Below are 16,378 nucleotides of genomic sequence, written 5' to 3' on the forward strand. Positions count from 1 at the left end.
TCACAATCAGTTGAAGTGTGTGTGTGAAATTTCACGTTATATTTCAATACTAATAACAAGTTATTCATTATCCAATGAATAACTCGTTGTCAAGGTGATTATTTATACATTTGAATATTGAGTGGTAATGAATGAGTTTAACGGAGATGGGCATTGGAATTTAGATATTGGAATTCATCTGACTAACATTTAGATAAAGCAAACTAATTAAAATCTTGTTGAAGATTGCGTAACAACTCACCCATCATCATCATTATGTGGGTTTACGATGTTGTCAAATACACAGATCTTTCAAAGTCAGACAATCGTTCTTTTTGTGAAAGGATTTCTGTTTGATTCGGTTGGCAAATATCATCACATTGAGGTCCGTAAATTGATTACAGTTTACGACTGATTTGAATCGTACCCTACCATGACACTTTCAACAGTATACCATTATCATGTAGAGCTAAATTGGTTAGCAAGTTGTAACCTACCTACTTGAACATTAATAAAGTCATGCGTGATTATTACGTGTGAGATTGTAGCTTTTCGATGCGCGATAACAGCTATTCGCCGAATCGATCTATTAATACGTGCAGAGTGGAGTGAGAGGAATCAAACACGAACATTAGGATGTGATCATGCATCTCTCCGTCCATCACAGTTCCGAATTTCTATTCAGCACAACAATGCTCAGTTAACTGTCCTCGATATCTCAGTCAAAATTATCCGTCCTACGTTTACAATTAATACCATGCATACCATGCATACAGTGCACCAACAGAACTACAAGAAGTTACTGTCATCTCACAATGTATTTGCTCGTTTACATCTAGTCATGGGTGTATTTTGTTTCTTGTAAATATTTTCCCTATTTATACAACGTAGTATTTCAGAGGGTCCATTTCGTATTTCAATCTGTCGAACTGATGTAACAGCCATACCACATGGACTATTAGATAATGTATTGTCATGTGTAATATGCTATACCGATCAAGGTTTATTTCCAATTGTGTTAGCTAACTGTGGTGTTTGTATGAAATAATGCTCCCCTGGTGATTGAGCACTACTTGATTTCCAAACGGAGTATTTAACAGAAATTGGGCGCCAACTATTGAGTAGAGAAGTCATTATATATGTGGATAATGAATAATGAATAATTGAGTTGTAATTAAAAGGTAAACAATTGAATCATTTGACTCGATTTATATAAATAAACATCAATCACTATGATGAGTTATTTGTTGCCAAGTCATAAATATCTAATGATTATCTAATGACCTGAACTATGTCGTTAAATATTCAAAATATACATCGGTTGAAATTAAATGGACGGCTGTTTTGGTTCCCTAAATCCCATTTCCTAGAAATTGTAGGGCGTGAAATTAAATTTAGACAACACTTCAATAATTAGCTGTTAAGAGAGTAGGAAGTCGAATCAGAGCAACTTATAACTGTATAATTCAGTAATCTACGTTAAGGGAAACCTGACAGAAAGAAAATTAGTAAAGTACTATTAGTGGTCATCAGTCTGAAAAGAGTGAATATCATGCAACGGAATGAATAAAGTTATAGCCAATAGCAAAACTAACAAAATTAAAAAAATCTAGAGTAAAATCTGAGGTCGCTTTAGCAAGTAGACCATTTCAATTAGTCGCACTACATAACGAAATGAAGACATCATTAGAATGTGGATAGGACACACATTGAGGAAAGTACATAACTGCCTCATAAGACGAGCCCTCATTCGGAATCCTCAAAGCCACAGGGAGAAGAGGAAGACCAAACAACACATTACACTGATAAATGGAGACAGAAATGAGAAGAATGAACAACATTTGGATAGAAATAGAAAGGTAGATACAGGACAGATTGAGTTGGAGAATGATGGTCAGGGACCTACGCTCCATTCTGGGTAACAGGTGTAAGTAAGTAAGTAAGTAAGTAAGTAAGTAAGTAAGTAAGTAAGTAAGTAAGTAAGTAAGTAAGTAAGTAAGTAAGTAAGTAAGTAAGTAAGTAAGTAAGTAAGTAAGTAAGTAAGTAAGTAAGTAAGTAAGTAAGTAAGTAAGTAAGTAAGTAAGTAAGTAAGTAAGTAAGTAAGTAAGTAAGTAAGTAAGTAAGTAAGTAAGTAAGTAAGTAAGTAAGTAAGTAAGTAAGTAAGTAAGTAAGTAAGTAAGTAAGTAAGTAAGTAAGTAAGTAAGTAAGTAAGTAAGTAAGTAAGTAAGTAAGTAAGTAAGTAAGTAAGTAAGTGAGTAAGTAAGTGAGTGAGTGAGTGAGTGAGTGAGTGAGTGAGTGAGTGAGTGAGTGAGTGAGTGAGTGAGTGAGTGAGTGAGTGAGTGAGTGAGTGAGTGAGTGAGTGAGTGAGTGAGTGAGTGAGTGAGTGAGTGAGTGAGTGAGTGAGTGAGTGAGTGAGTGAGTGAGTGAGTGAGTGAGTGAGTGAGTGAGTGAGTGGTGAGTGAGTGAGTGAGTGAGTGGTGAGTGAGTGAGTGAGTGAGTGAGTGAGTGAGTGAGTGAGTGAGTGAGTGAGTGAGTGAGTGAGTGAGTGAGTGAGTGAGTGGTGAGTGAGTGAGTGAGTGAGAGTGAGTGAGTGAGTGAGTGAGTGAGTGAGTGAGTGAGTGAGTGAGTGAGTGAGTGAGTGAGTGAGTGAGTGAGTGAGTGAGTGAGTAGTAAGTGAGTAAGTAAGTGAGTGAGTAAGTAAGTAAGTAAGTAAGTAAGTAAGTAAGTAAGTAAGTAAGTAAGTAAGTAAGTAAGTAAGTAAGTAAGTAAGTAAGTAAGTAAGTAAGTAAGTAAGTAAGTAAGTAAGGAATGTTCAGTCGAGTGTTTGTTTTACAGTTTTCCATCAAAACTAACTGATTATTAAACATTCAACTCAAACTAATTGACAATATTTCATATGTAACTTGATTTCTATTCCAGATGAAAGGAAAGTGTTCAAATACAATGAAACTGATCATAACTCTGAACTCCAAACTACTGTATTGCAACATAAAGCAAACGGTGCAACAAAATCACATTGGAAGAAGGAACGATTTCAGATGATTAAGGACAGATAACTACATTGTTTAAATAAAATTGAAAATTGTTTCTATCCTTAACAGCAAACTGAACTATATTCATATTTGTTTACTGGAATGAATGCTGTTTTATAAGACAACATAGAGATATAGAGATTGATATTTCTCTTATATTTCGATAATACAATGAGAAGATGAAAGTGATCGGAATTATGTAACGATATATTTGTGCAATACATTTCGATCACACATAATATACTACTCGTTTAAACATTTTTGTACGAGAACTAATAGGTCAACTCTAGATAGGTGAAAGGTGTTTGTGGCTGCACACCGATAATCATTTTGTTGCGACAATCAGCTACGTATTTCTGAACTCGTGATTCCATCCAATATCCAGTTTGAAGAAGCACACTGAATATGGATCTCAGCAGGGTTGATGTTTTATTTAGCTTGTGCAGCTTCAAAATCCGATGAGTTGTTTCAACGAAGTTCGTTTCGCTTTATTCTTGAAGCGTCACCGCAGGTCTAAAAGCATTTGACCACTTTTGTTTCTTAAGCAACAAGTGACCTCTCACAGATCGGTAGAAAATTCCGTCTGATGCTTCAATAAATGAAACTACAAAAGACTGTAATGTATTAGGATTTGTTTCACCTTTCCACATTTCGAGTGAATATAAGAGGGAGGAAAAGTTGTATAATTTCGGACCACAGACTCTCCGATGACGGTTAACAGGTTTATGTCAAGCAACGAATAACTTACCCAACTAGACTGAATAAAGGTAAGCTGTTAGAAAGAAAAAAATTAGACAAATACAAAAACAATGTGATAGTCACTCTGGATAATAAATCAGTATTATCAGGGTAGGTTAAACGTAAGGACAAATTGTATTTGAACACATAAATAATGTTTCAGTTCCCGCATAGCCGAGGCTTCAGCTAATCTTCGTATATTTCCTTGAAGGCTTTTGTACAACACCACAAATGCTGACATGATATCAACCTGATGACCAGTGTCAAGTAAATGTTTCACAATGGAGGAAGATGACTGTCTATTCTGTGATCTTATTTGACCATTGTAATTCATTTGTTTCTGCAGTCATTCAGGTATATGTTCCGTCACCCTTAATTGCAGATTACGATTGCTCTTCCCTATGTACGTGTTTTGGCACATGCATGTAAATTGGTAGAAACGGTGAGATGTGGCATAATCACTTCTGCGTTGTTTGGGATTTTGGTGTAACATAGGCTTTTTCTTTTGAATAATGACAAGTTGAACTGCATAAAATGTCCTGTCAATGGCTAATTCAACATGAGACTATTTGAGTCGCCTCTAAGTGGTAACATAATGCAAATTCGGTTTTTGGATGTCAGGAGCATTAGAAGTACAAGTGCACATGGCAACTCGAGATATTATCACCTAATACTATACAATAGTTGAGGAAGTCTAACCTTCACTATATTCAAATAAATTTATGCAAATTTTATTCTCGACAATGACTATAAGCAAAGTTGTTAGCGATTATGTTTTGGCACAAATGAATTTTATTTCATTTTATTCATGTCAAATAATAATAATAATAATAATACTAACGATAATGTAGATGAATATTGGTCAAGATTAGAACGGAGAGTTTGACAGAAATTGGGCGCCAACTATTGAGTAGAGAAGTCATTATATATGTGAATAATGAATAATGAATAATTGAGTTGTAATTAAAAGGTAAACAATTGAATCATTTGACTCGATTTATATAAATAAACATCAATCACTATGATGAGTTATTTGTTGCCAAGTCATAAATATCTAATGATTATCTAATGACCTGAACTATGTCGTTAAATATTCATCATATACATCTATCTATCTGTCTATATATATACAGACATCTGTATAGATACAGTTGAATAGATAAGAGATAAGTGATCAACATTACTGTACTTAGTTTACTATTATGTATTGGAAATTGTTGATTATTCAGATTATAACATACATAATACTGGAGATGAGTAGAATCAATTCATTGTCAACAGGTAGGTGTAATCTTGATTAAAATGTTGATGACCGTTTGTTATAAACTACACTCATCAATAGTAGCGTTCGTTAATCGAGGTGTACTTTTCACTGAGTAGTCCATGATAATCACCTACCACTATTTACATGTACATGTGATTTTAGTGCATAGCAAGTCGGTGAGAAGAAAGAAGCAATGACGGTGACTATTAAAGCTTGAAATGAATTCCACAACGAGAATCTCTCTTTCGCATGCGACATCTATTGATTAAGTGGACAAGAACATCATAGGTCTTGTACACACACATATATATATATATCGAATATTGATTGTCAGATGAGTCACGACAGTTTAATGGACTGCTATTTCACTTTAATGACCGATGTCGGACTCCAGTTATTTTATATGATGATTGATATCGAAATATACATCTGGTCTAGCGACGGATACATTGATTAGGGTTAGTGAGTAATCCGATATTATAAGTCGAACGAGAGAATGGATTACTTGGATTACATGTCTATCTAATGAAACACAAAATTTAATGATTCCCTTTTATTATCACGGTCGTCAGAATGTTATGATTGTCAATAAGATGTGGAGTATCATTTAAATTCAGGGAATTCACTGACGAGTTAGACAGCTTAACGAAACAACCAGTACAACAATTTCTAACTATTTATTTTTTGTTCATCATGTTAATACTTCACATAAAATATCGATGTATCGAACAATGACGAACTGGAAGTTGAAGAATATTCACTTGCGGTAGACCATGAAAATCCACTGAGAATGGAACGTGCAGTTCCGCTTCCACGATATGGTTAAATTACCTGTATTACTTCTATGAACATGAAATGTATGAATGTCATTTCACTTGACGATTGTGACTTTATTTCGTCGAAAAGTGTTGTGGTACTCATTTGTGGTTAATTTGTTTTTCAAAATAAAACATTTGACTGATCATAGCTTTCCATTTTGATTTGAATAAGTTGTGAATGATTAAGTTGTTGTAGTTTGATGATATTCAAATAATTAGATCACATGAGATCTAGTGCTGACTTGATCTCTGTTAGTAATTGAACATGTTTCGAAGATGTTGTTATAGGTGGAGTGGTTGTTGTGATTTCATGTTGTCTATTGGTTTGTTAGAAGTCACGATAAGAATATTGAATCATATCACTATGTGTGTGAACGTAGTAATTACTGATCGCTACTGAAGAGAAAATACATAATATAGTAGGTTTGTAGAATTACATTTAATGAGTGATCGCATTCACCAGCTTTACTCCCCGTAATCAAGTTTGGTGTTGTCGAAGACACCGATAAAGTAACACATTTCAAACGATCTTTCATTATCACTCACAGATTTTATTACTGTGGACATTATGCAATAGATTTTATGGATATAAAAAATGGATTACAGTATAGATAGTTGTGCAATGACGGGAGATTGAGAAGCGGAAAATATTGTTTCTCCCGATTTCACGGTTAACTCAACCTAACGCTGTTATATCTAGAGCTTTGTTTCTTAGAGCTTCCTCGAGTTCACCTATGGTCTGTCCTCACAAACGCTAAACTGTAATCCTAACACTTAACATAACCGTGACCCTGAATACCAACGCTGACACTAACCTCTCTTGAAAAATAGTTAGTAAACGTATGTATTAATCTTACCTTCACACTAAGCACTATCCCTCCTTAACTAATCAATAAGTTCCTCACTAAATAATATATGATAATCTGCCTATCATGTAGATGTTTTGACAATTTATTAGTTTACTCAAGTGCAATTAGGTCTTCTTAATCGAGTAAATACCTCAAACAACTATCACAAAATAACTTGTAATTTCCCTGTTTAATTCCAGTTGATTAAAAAATACAAAGAGATCTTATTTGAATTGTTCCGTTTGCACAATCATTCATCATGATGTGTTCATTAAATGTGATTGATGCATGAGGTTTATGTCTCCTGAAATAAAGTTGCGGTGGACGACGATACATATTTTTATCACAGGATTCCTTATGTCCTTTATGCTGACATTTAGTGCAACGGTAGATTTTATATGGACAAAACTTCTTGTAGTGCCACTCACAGCATAATCAGCACGAGGATGTAGGTTGTTTGTTTGATCTGTCTTGCTTACGTACAAAAGAATCTTTCTGGCCATTTATTACCTGTACGTGTGGTGACCGGTCACTGTTTTCAACCATAGGATTGTCATGTTTTAAGTTCATTAACCCCTGACACTCGCTAGTCACCTGTAGAGTTTTATTTGGACACTGTTTTTCTTGACGCGCCAGTAAAGCTTCAACTAGGTCAAAGTTAAATGACATCGTCATAAGTTGACCCCGTCGCCAGTTGTTATATATAAAACTTAGATTCTCAATATACCACGTATAACTTGAGCACTCGGACGCTTAAACCTTGCAAGTTGCAAATCAGAACAGAATTGTCAGGTATTTATAGTTTTTTAGCAAAAGTAAAATCATCATTGTAGTCATTCAATCCGTATACACGGAGTTATTAGTAAGTGTCTAATAGAGAAGCTACATATCGAGATTCTGAGAATATTCTTCAAAAAAAATGATTGGATAGAATATCTTCAACTGTTTTTAAACTTCTTAGAACGTCAATAAATCAATTTGGGATCTATCTTCATACAGTTTTTTTAAGATAATTATAATAGTTGAAATCATGAGTCAATTGAAGCTAGACCATCATAGAAAACCTAAAAGCACTGAACAGCCGTTTCATCCTAGTATGGAACTCTTCAGCAAGGCACATCCACAATCCCGATCCCCGCGAGATTCTAACCCAGGACCTATCAGTCTCGTGCGCGAGCGCTTAACCACTAGACAACTGAGCAGGCCAGTATTCAACAGCTTTAATGTCTAACTTCAATTAACTCATGATTTCAACTATTGAAATGACTAAAATCTCTACAAAACCCTTTCAGATAATTATAATGAATTCATAGAGTAAATTTCATATCAATATTAATCATCAAACTTATAATTATAAAGGTCTTATTCATTTGATTCATCAGCTGATAACATTAAATTCAATAGAATGGATGTCCTTCTAAAGAACATAGTGACATTCCCGTTTTTTTTCGTTTATTTTTCTGTCTTTATCAATAACACGTGATAGAAAGTCAACTTGTTCTCTCTTTTTTCTTTTCTTTACTTTACTTTTTTCTTTGAAATAAAACTATGAAACCATAGAGATAACAAGAAATAGAAAAGAACACACACAATTGTTACTGGTGAACAAAAAACAAACAAACAATGAAACTAACGAAAGTACAGTGTACTAAGACAATAAAAAAAAAGTTAAATAAAACCTTGATAAACCTATAAAAAGTGTCTTTCTCTTCTTCATCATATTCTTCTTCCATTTAATTGACAAGGATTTGATTTGATTTTCAAAACTTAATTGTTTAATCTTTGGAAGATTATGGAAGTTAAGTAAGTCAATGGTAACATTACTTGATAATATGATATTTGAATAGTTATTTTATTTATTCAATACATAAATAAATCACCACTGTTTTCTATTCTGAGACATATCTGATAGCATCTCTAGTCATTATGTCTTACCATATCTAGGACTCCAGCCATGGAGTGGTGAAGGACTGACCGAAGCCAGTTCTGTACAGCTTTCTTTCATACCACAACACCGTGTCATACACTTACCACCTCTCCGATTTTTCCAACCAGTCCCAGAGTCGGCAAATAATGCATAACGTGGAATTCTCTGGGACGACATTCGTAGAACATATCGAAGCCACTGAAGTCGATGTTTCAAGATGGTGGCACCAGTTGGATTATAGTCTCTGTGCCCAAACCTCTGCATTACTAACATTGTGTTGCCACTGGATTTCAGCAATCCTTCAGAGACAACGATGATCAAACACAGAGAGTCTTCTCAACTCGGAGAGGCCAGGTTTTACAGACATGAAGTTAAACCGCTCTCACCAACGCATTGTAGATCCGACCTTTTACAACCAGACTGACATCACGAAGGCGCCAAAGGTGGCCCAGATTGTCATAAGCCGCTCTAGCTTTCATTATACGTGAATCGGTCTCATCACTCACGCCGCCACCAGGACATATGCAGCTACCCAGATACACGAACTTCTCGACTACGTCTATCTGCTCACCATCCAGGGTGAGTACAGGATTAGAATCCTGACAGTCTTGTAGAAGTACTTTGCACTTAGAAGGTGCAAAGCAAATACCGTACCTACGGATACTGATATTTGAATATATTATGTATTAAAGTATTGAATGGTTGGACAGTATCATGTTCATTATTGCTTAACACTTTTCAAATTTTAAAGGTTAGATTTGTAATGTATCTACTTCACTTGATTTAGATGTTGAAAAATATCATGTCTCATGCTGGCATTTGTGTGTGACAAAATTTTAGCACTGATACAGAAGGCTCGACTAACTTTTGCCAACTTGCGTCATTTATGGCGTAGGCGAGATATCCATCTATCAACCAAAGGACGTGTTTACTGTGCAGCAGTTCGTTCCGTCCTACTTAATGGCAGTGAAACATGGCCGGTATGAGTCGAGGATATTTGTGGGCTACTAGTATTCGATCATAGATGTCTTCGAAGCATTACTCGTATATCATGGGACAACCGAGTAAGTAATGAATTTGTAAGGAAACGGGTAGTAGGTAAGGATGGAAAATGAATTGATGAAGTAGTGGAACTTCATCAGTTGAGATGGCTGGGACACGTGTTACGCATGCCTAACCACCGACTGCCCCAACGTGCGATGTTTTATGGTGTAGGAGTTGGTTGGAAGGAAGCTAGAGGTGGTCAGACCAAGACATGTCACAAATCCATGAAGTCACTGAGAAGTGACGCTCCAATTGTTATAGTAAAGGGTTTTACTGTTAAGGTAATCAAAAATTGTGATGACATTGTGATTCTTTATATGTATTGTTCACTGTTCAATGTTATTAGCATTATGCTTTTTGCATATAGGACTAAAAACTGAGTTTAAATGTTTCACAATGTACTATTTTCATTTCGATAAACTTCATTAAGATAACGTATACTGTTCTTTTTTACATTAAACATAAATGTTAATATGCTACATCGATTAATTCAAAAGATAATGAAGGTATTAGAGATGTATATTACTACGATATAATGTATTTTGAAGTGATTAGTCCCATTTGATAAATTTCGATAGTGTAACAAGAAGACAAAAGAAATATAATAGAGGGTAAGAAGACACAAAGATAATCAAGAACAGTATGAAGCGTCATCACTCTGGATTACTTACTTGCGCCTGTTACTCCTCATGAAGGGGCTTGAGCCGCTCACCAGCACTCTCCATCCAACCTTGTCCTGGGCAATCCTTTCCAGTCCCTATACATCCTTTTCATATCTGCTTCTATTTCTCGACGTAATGTGTTATTTGGCCTTCCTCTTTTCCGCTCCCCTTCACGATTCAAAGTTGGGGCTTGCCTCGTGATGCAGTTTGACGATTTGCGTAATGTATGTCCTATCCATTTCCATCGTCTTTTTCTAATTTCCTCCTCAGCTGGAAGCTGGTTTGTTCTCTCTCACAAAATGCTATTGCCGATGGTGTCCGGCCAATGGATGTTGAGTATCTTGCGTAGACAGCTATGTATAAATACTTGCACCTTCTTGATGATGGTTGTTGTAGTTCACCAAGTTACAGCTCCATACAGTAGAACTGCCTTGACGTTCGTATTGAAGATTCTCACTTTGATATTGGTTGAAAGTTGTTTTGAGTTCCATATGTTCTCCAACTGTAGGAATGCGGCCATCGCTTTGCCGATCCTCGCCTCTACGTGTACATCTGAACCTCCTTGTCCATCGATGATGCTTTCTAGGTATGTGAAGGATTCTACATCTTCCAGAGTTTCACCATCAAGTGTGATCAGATTGGTGTTCTCCGTGTTGTATTTGAGGATCTTGGTTTTCCCTGGTGTATGTTGAGGCCTACTGATGCAGAGACTGCTGCTACACTGGCTGTCTGAGAAGTCCAAGTCGTCTAATTGGTTCTGAGCTGTCCATTGTATGCCGTGTTTTCCTACAGATGTCGAGGTCTTCATAATCCAGTCGACCACCAGAAGAAAGAGGAAGGAGGAGAGTATACAGCCTTGTCTGACTCCGGTCCTCACTTGGTATGCATCTGTCAGCTGTCCTTCATGCACGACCTTGCCCTGTGGTCCGTCATATGAGTTCCGGGTAATATTGACAATCTTCTCAGGATCTCCATAGTGTCAAAGCAGTTTTCATAACGTTCTCCTATCTATACTGTCAAACGCCTTCTCATAGTCAATGAAGTAGGTGTACAGTGTTGAGTTCCACTCAACTGATTGTTCGACGATGATCCGTAATGTCGCAATTCGATCTGTGCACGACTGATCCCTACGGAATCCAGCCTGTTTATAGCGAAGTTGGGCGTCTACTGGGTCCTTCATCGAGTTCAGCAACACTCTGTTGAAGCCTTTCCCTGTTGCTGGCAGTAGTGTGATACCTCTGTGGTTTTCATATTTGCTCACATCTCCTTTTTTTGGAATCTTGATGAGGTATCCTTCTTTCCAGTTCATCGGCACTTGTTCCTCCTCTTAAATCTTCTTGAATAGAAGGTGAAGCATGTTTGTATTTCTTTCGATGTCTGACTTCAATGCTTCAGCTGGTATATTGTCTTGTCCTGCTGCTTTCCTGCTCTTGATTTGTCTGGTGGCCGTTCTGATTTCTTCCGTCGTCGGTGGCATCACTCTCGATAATAGGGTAATATTATCAGAGTAGGTTTGTGAGTGAGAACAAACAAGCGTTCGCACACCAGACCGAAGGTCCTGGGTACGAATCCCGTGGGCGAGACCGTGGATGCACACTGTTGATGAATCCCATAATAGGACGAAACGGCCGTTCAAGTTTTCAATGGTAGTCTAACATCAATGAATTCATGATTTCAATCAAAAATTAAAATTATTGCAAACAAATAATAAAGTGCACAGTAATCGAAATTTAATTATTAATCTACATTTACTTGCTATTGTTTACTTCGAACTTTCCATTGATGCTTAACACTGCAATTGATCAGTGTCTTATTAGTGTATATGCATCCTGTGCGTATTGCCTCGATATTGCCTTAGGTCACAAGCAATTTAAGCAGAGATGGATAGTGGATAGCAGTGAAATCCAGTTTGATGAGCATTTCGTCTTATTTGTGATTCGTCAGCTATACGTACCTGCATCTCAGATTCTGGATTCCACTATTTACCACTATCCATTTTTGCTTATTATTAGTCTATTTTAATTAATCTGTTATTCAATTAACTAACGTATGTTATTGTTGTTGTTTTCTTCAGTAAACAAGTCAAATCACGATCAACCATTAAATATCCACTTGTAATAAATCCTGAAAAAGATGCAGAAAGAATCAATAAATCTATCAAACTTATGAGTAAGTTGTTGATGATCTCCTATTAAACAATTTGCCCATTAATCATTTATCATTGGTTTACTTTCTGTATTAGTTTATTTAAAGATTATTTCAGATTGGGGACATTTTTAAGTTAAGGATCAGGTAGTTTATCATCAGTTTGAATCTGCAACAAAAGATTTATCCAGTGGTTCTTGATTTTTTCAAAGTTCAATGGCTAAAGTCATTCCGCAATGAAAAGTTACAATGATAAACCATAAGCAAAGATGGATAGTGGCTAGTAGTGGAATTCAGTTTGACACGCGTTTCATGCTATTTGGGACTCGTCAGCTGGATGTACCTACATCTCAGAGTTCATGTTCACTCTAAGACTCGAACATAGTACCGTTTGCTTAAAGTCTATGACGCGATGATGTTTGGTCCGAAAGGTTGTAAAGGTTTTACATAAAATTACAGGACATAGAGATCGATAAGATTGGTCACAGGATGTGAAGAGTTTACATAAGTTAAGAGAATTAAGTGAATGAAGAGGTATTAGTGAAGAGGTAGTTTTGGTGTACCTAAGATGAGAATTAATTGTGGAAATACCACATAACAAAATAAACACTAATGATATTATGATAGTGACAGAAATAATTTACGAATGTAGTGACTCGTCCGTTGAATGTACCTACATCTCATAGTTGATAATTACTATGGAATTCAAACGCAGTACCCTTTGCTTCAAACGCCATCGCCTTATCCACCTGTTAGCTACTGAATCCTGATAGCCACCTGCTTGTGCTATTGAGTGACCGATTAATTACAGTCCTAAATAACAACTGGAAGATACAAGTAAAACAACAAGAAGTGAAGACAAAACTTAAGTTTAGAATGATCCATCTTTACCATCCATTTAATAATAATCAAATACCCATTATTACTTTAAAGCTTCCACCTGTATATGATCGTGAATGTATACAGACAGAAAGGTCAAAACTTTGAAAAAAGTAGCTGTTTATTGTCTTCTGGTTTTTAATGACGCCCTGTTCATAATGAAAATTGTTTTCGAAAATAAGTCTTCTAATAATGGCAAAGGGTATTGATGTGCTTCAAATGCTTCGTTTAGTCCTGTCTAACAATCTGCACATAACCGGATATGTCGATTACGATTTTTAACAATCACTATTGGTGCTGTCCAATCAGGAAAATTCACCGGTACTATGATTCCACTCCTTTGCAGACACTCCAATTCTTGTTCAGCAATCTTATAATTAAAATATATTTCTTGACGCATAGTTCAATTGTACCAGGGTTGGATGATGAATTCTGATAAGCGGCCTATGCTCCTCTACGAGGAGGTAACCGGAGTAAGTAAGTAAGTAAGTAAATAAGTTCAATTGTACAACTTTAATAGTTTCTTTAGACAAAATTATTGGCATTAACATTTTGTAGATCACTTGAGTTTGAAAGTTTATGTCAATTTTCTGGACTGGAAGTACAAGGGAATCCTCGTAAAGAAAATATTCAGGTCAAAAACATCGATGTCTAATATTTTAGTGTTCCAATAAAAGAAACGTTTCTCTCAGTTCCTCATCTTATATCACACTTTTCACATCAGTATTTATTACTACAGGTTTGCTTTTGTTCGTCAATGATTAAACAGAAAAATTCATGATATCTATACTTATAATCAGAGAAGGTTTTTTGTGAATATTACAGTAATTTAATAGTTGAATTCATGAGTCAGTTGAAGCCAGACCATCATGGAAAACCTAGAAGCACTGGACAGCTTTTACGTTCTAGCATTGGACTCCTCAGTGGTGCACATCGACGATCCCACCTCACGAGATTCGAACCTTGGACCTATCAGTTTCGTGCGCGAGCGATTAACCACTAGACAACTGAGCCAGCCGGCATCCAACAGCGTTAATGTATAACTTCAACCAATTGACGAATATATAAATATAACAGTATTATCTATATACTGCAACGATACAGAATAAAACGTGTAATATTCACTTCATAATCTGAACATTTGATGTTTGAACGGTGTAACGCCAATCTTCTGTAAACATCTAAACCTTTCCGATTGATCGCATACTTTAGGAATAGTCACACTTAAAATAAAAACTCACCTAATAAGTAGTTTCAAATAAGTAGTTTACCATTCTTATTTATCTAATCTTTTATTATTTATCCATTATAGATCCTGATGAAGATGTTATTAATGAAATACTTGGTCACAGAAGTCTTCAGCAACGTTTAGCTATACAAGAAATATACAAACGTTTATATGATAAGGTATAATAAAGTGAAATTTACTGATTTAGTTCCTTTAACTGTAAATTTCTGTAAACAGTTTTGTGAATTAATGAAAGTTAGACAATAACACCATTGGTTGCTAGCCGGCTCAGTGGTCTAAAAGTTATGAGTTTATGTGCGAGACTGATAGATCCTGACTTAAAATCTCATGAGGCATAATCGTGGATGCACACTACTGAAGAGTCTCAAAATAGGACAAAACGGCCGGCCAATGCTTCCACGTTTTCCATGGTGGTCTAGTTTCAATTCACTCATGATCTCAACTATTAGAATTACTCTATTTTTGACACAAACCCCTTCTGAAATAAATTAGTCGAATAATAAAACATTTATATTTGTACTTCTACAATCAGAAATTTTCTTTATCTCAGTTAATTAAATAGTGAATGGTTGCCGGATCATAAGAACCCTTTTTTACCATACTTGTTTCTTCATGATGCGATTCATATTTTTGGTGGTCAGTTATACTCTAATGAACGAGAACACAAGTGCAGGACAATCGAATATATTTAAACATACAAATTACAGAAACTCTTAGTAAAATCAAAGAACCATATAGTAAATACTTCATTTGCAAAATGTCAATCAATCATCTTAGATTTCATTGTTCTTTAGTTTTTTTCGGTCTTCTTAACGTTCTTCTGCCAGGTATTTCACTTTCGACTGGTGATACATAGTACTTATATCTAACAATATCAGTAGCACACACAATACTACTAAAAACAGTTACTTAATGTTTAACCCAAATGAGAATAAAGGTCAGAAATTGATATTAAGAACACATCAGGTATTAAAAAAAACGTACTTAAATGCAACGATTTATGCACTGACTAAAAATGATAAGAGATATCGTCGGTTAACACTGGAATTTTGACTTACCATATAGAGAACTTGAAACAGAACAAAATTAATCGCCATCATAATGCAACCAACACAGTTGAGGATGGTTGATTTCGATTAAAACAACAACAGCAACAACAATAAAACTGATTATTGTAGTAAGCTCATCTGCCCATTGTAATAGGGACACTTGATCCACCATGTAATTTTCTGTGTGAGTCTGATTGAGCACATGTCAATTTCTAATCTATACTCCCATTGGTTGTAATACACAGAAAATCAATAATTTATCCATACCTGATTAAAGCTCATAAATATATATGAACTTTTAACACACTCTCTTGGTTTCACTGTGTGCTTGCTTCCTGTACGCTTGCAGATTTTACCAATCTTTAACAGTAAACTATCTCTATAACTGATGTTCAGGCTTTTGAATAATCTCAAGTAAATCCATAATTCTACTAGGAGATTTAGCCTGCATTAAATACCCAGGTAACGGGATACCATTTATAAGAGTCAAATATAAGGGAAATTGGCCTCTACATTATGTCAATACTGATCTGTATCCATAGATTGCATCGAGGAACATCTTAAATCATTGTGTGGAACTAGAAAATCTACAAAACACCATTAGGTGTAAATGTTATGATCAAGAGATATCAAATTAGCCTAGATCTTATCATAGAGAATCGAACACAATGGCGTCGGTGAATACCCTCTTTGTCTTCCTTTAAACTATGAGATTAAAATTGCTTTATATCTTTCTTTCTGTGC

The 16,378-nt window shown here is 35.6% G+C and overlaps 1 protein-coding gene across 1 annotated transcript in view; it reads left to right on the forward strand.

Annotated features, from left to right (window-relative positions):
- The first annotated feature begins 8,420 nt into the window (after positions 1 to 8,420).
- The window catches only part of ANXA13_1 (Annexin A13), a 29,854-nt gene continuing 21,896 nt past the window's right edge, over positions 8,421 to 16,378 (forward strand). The window contains exons 1-3 of the mRNA XM_051216608.1: positions 8,421 to 8,482; positions 12,387 to 12,481; positions 14,649 to 14,743. Coding sequence (XP_051065201.1) covers positions 8,472 to 8,482; positions 12,387 to 12,481; positions 14,649 to 14,743 — 201 coding nt within the window. The 5' untranslated portion in view covers positions 8,421 to 8,471. The remainder of the gene's footprint in view (positions 8,483 to 12,386; positions 12,482 to 14,648; positions 14,744 to 16,378) is intronic.

Source organism: Schistosoma haematobium, chromosome 6, assembly GCF_000699445.3.
Source record: "Schistosoma haematobium chromosome 6, whole genome shotgun sequence".
NCBI classification, from domain to species: domain Eukaryota; kingdom Metazoa; phylum Platyhelminthes; class Trematoda; order Strigeidida; family Schistosomatidae; genus Schistosoma; species Schistosoma haematobium.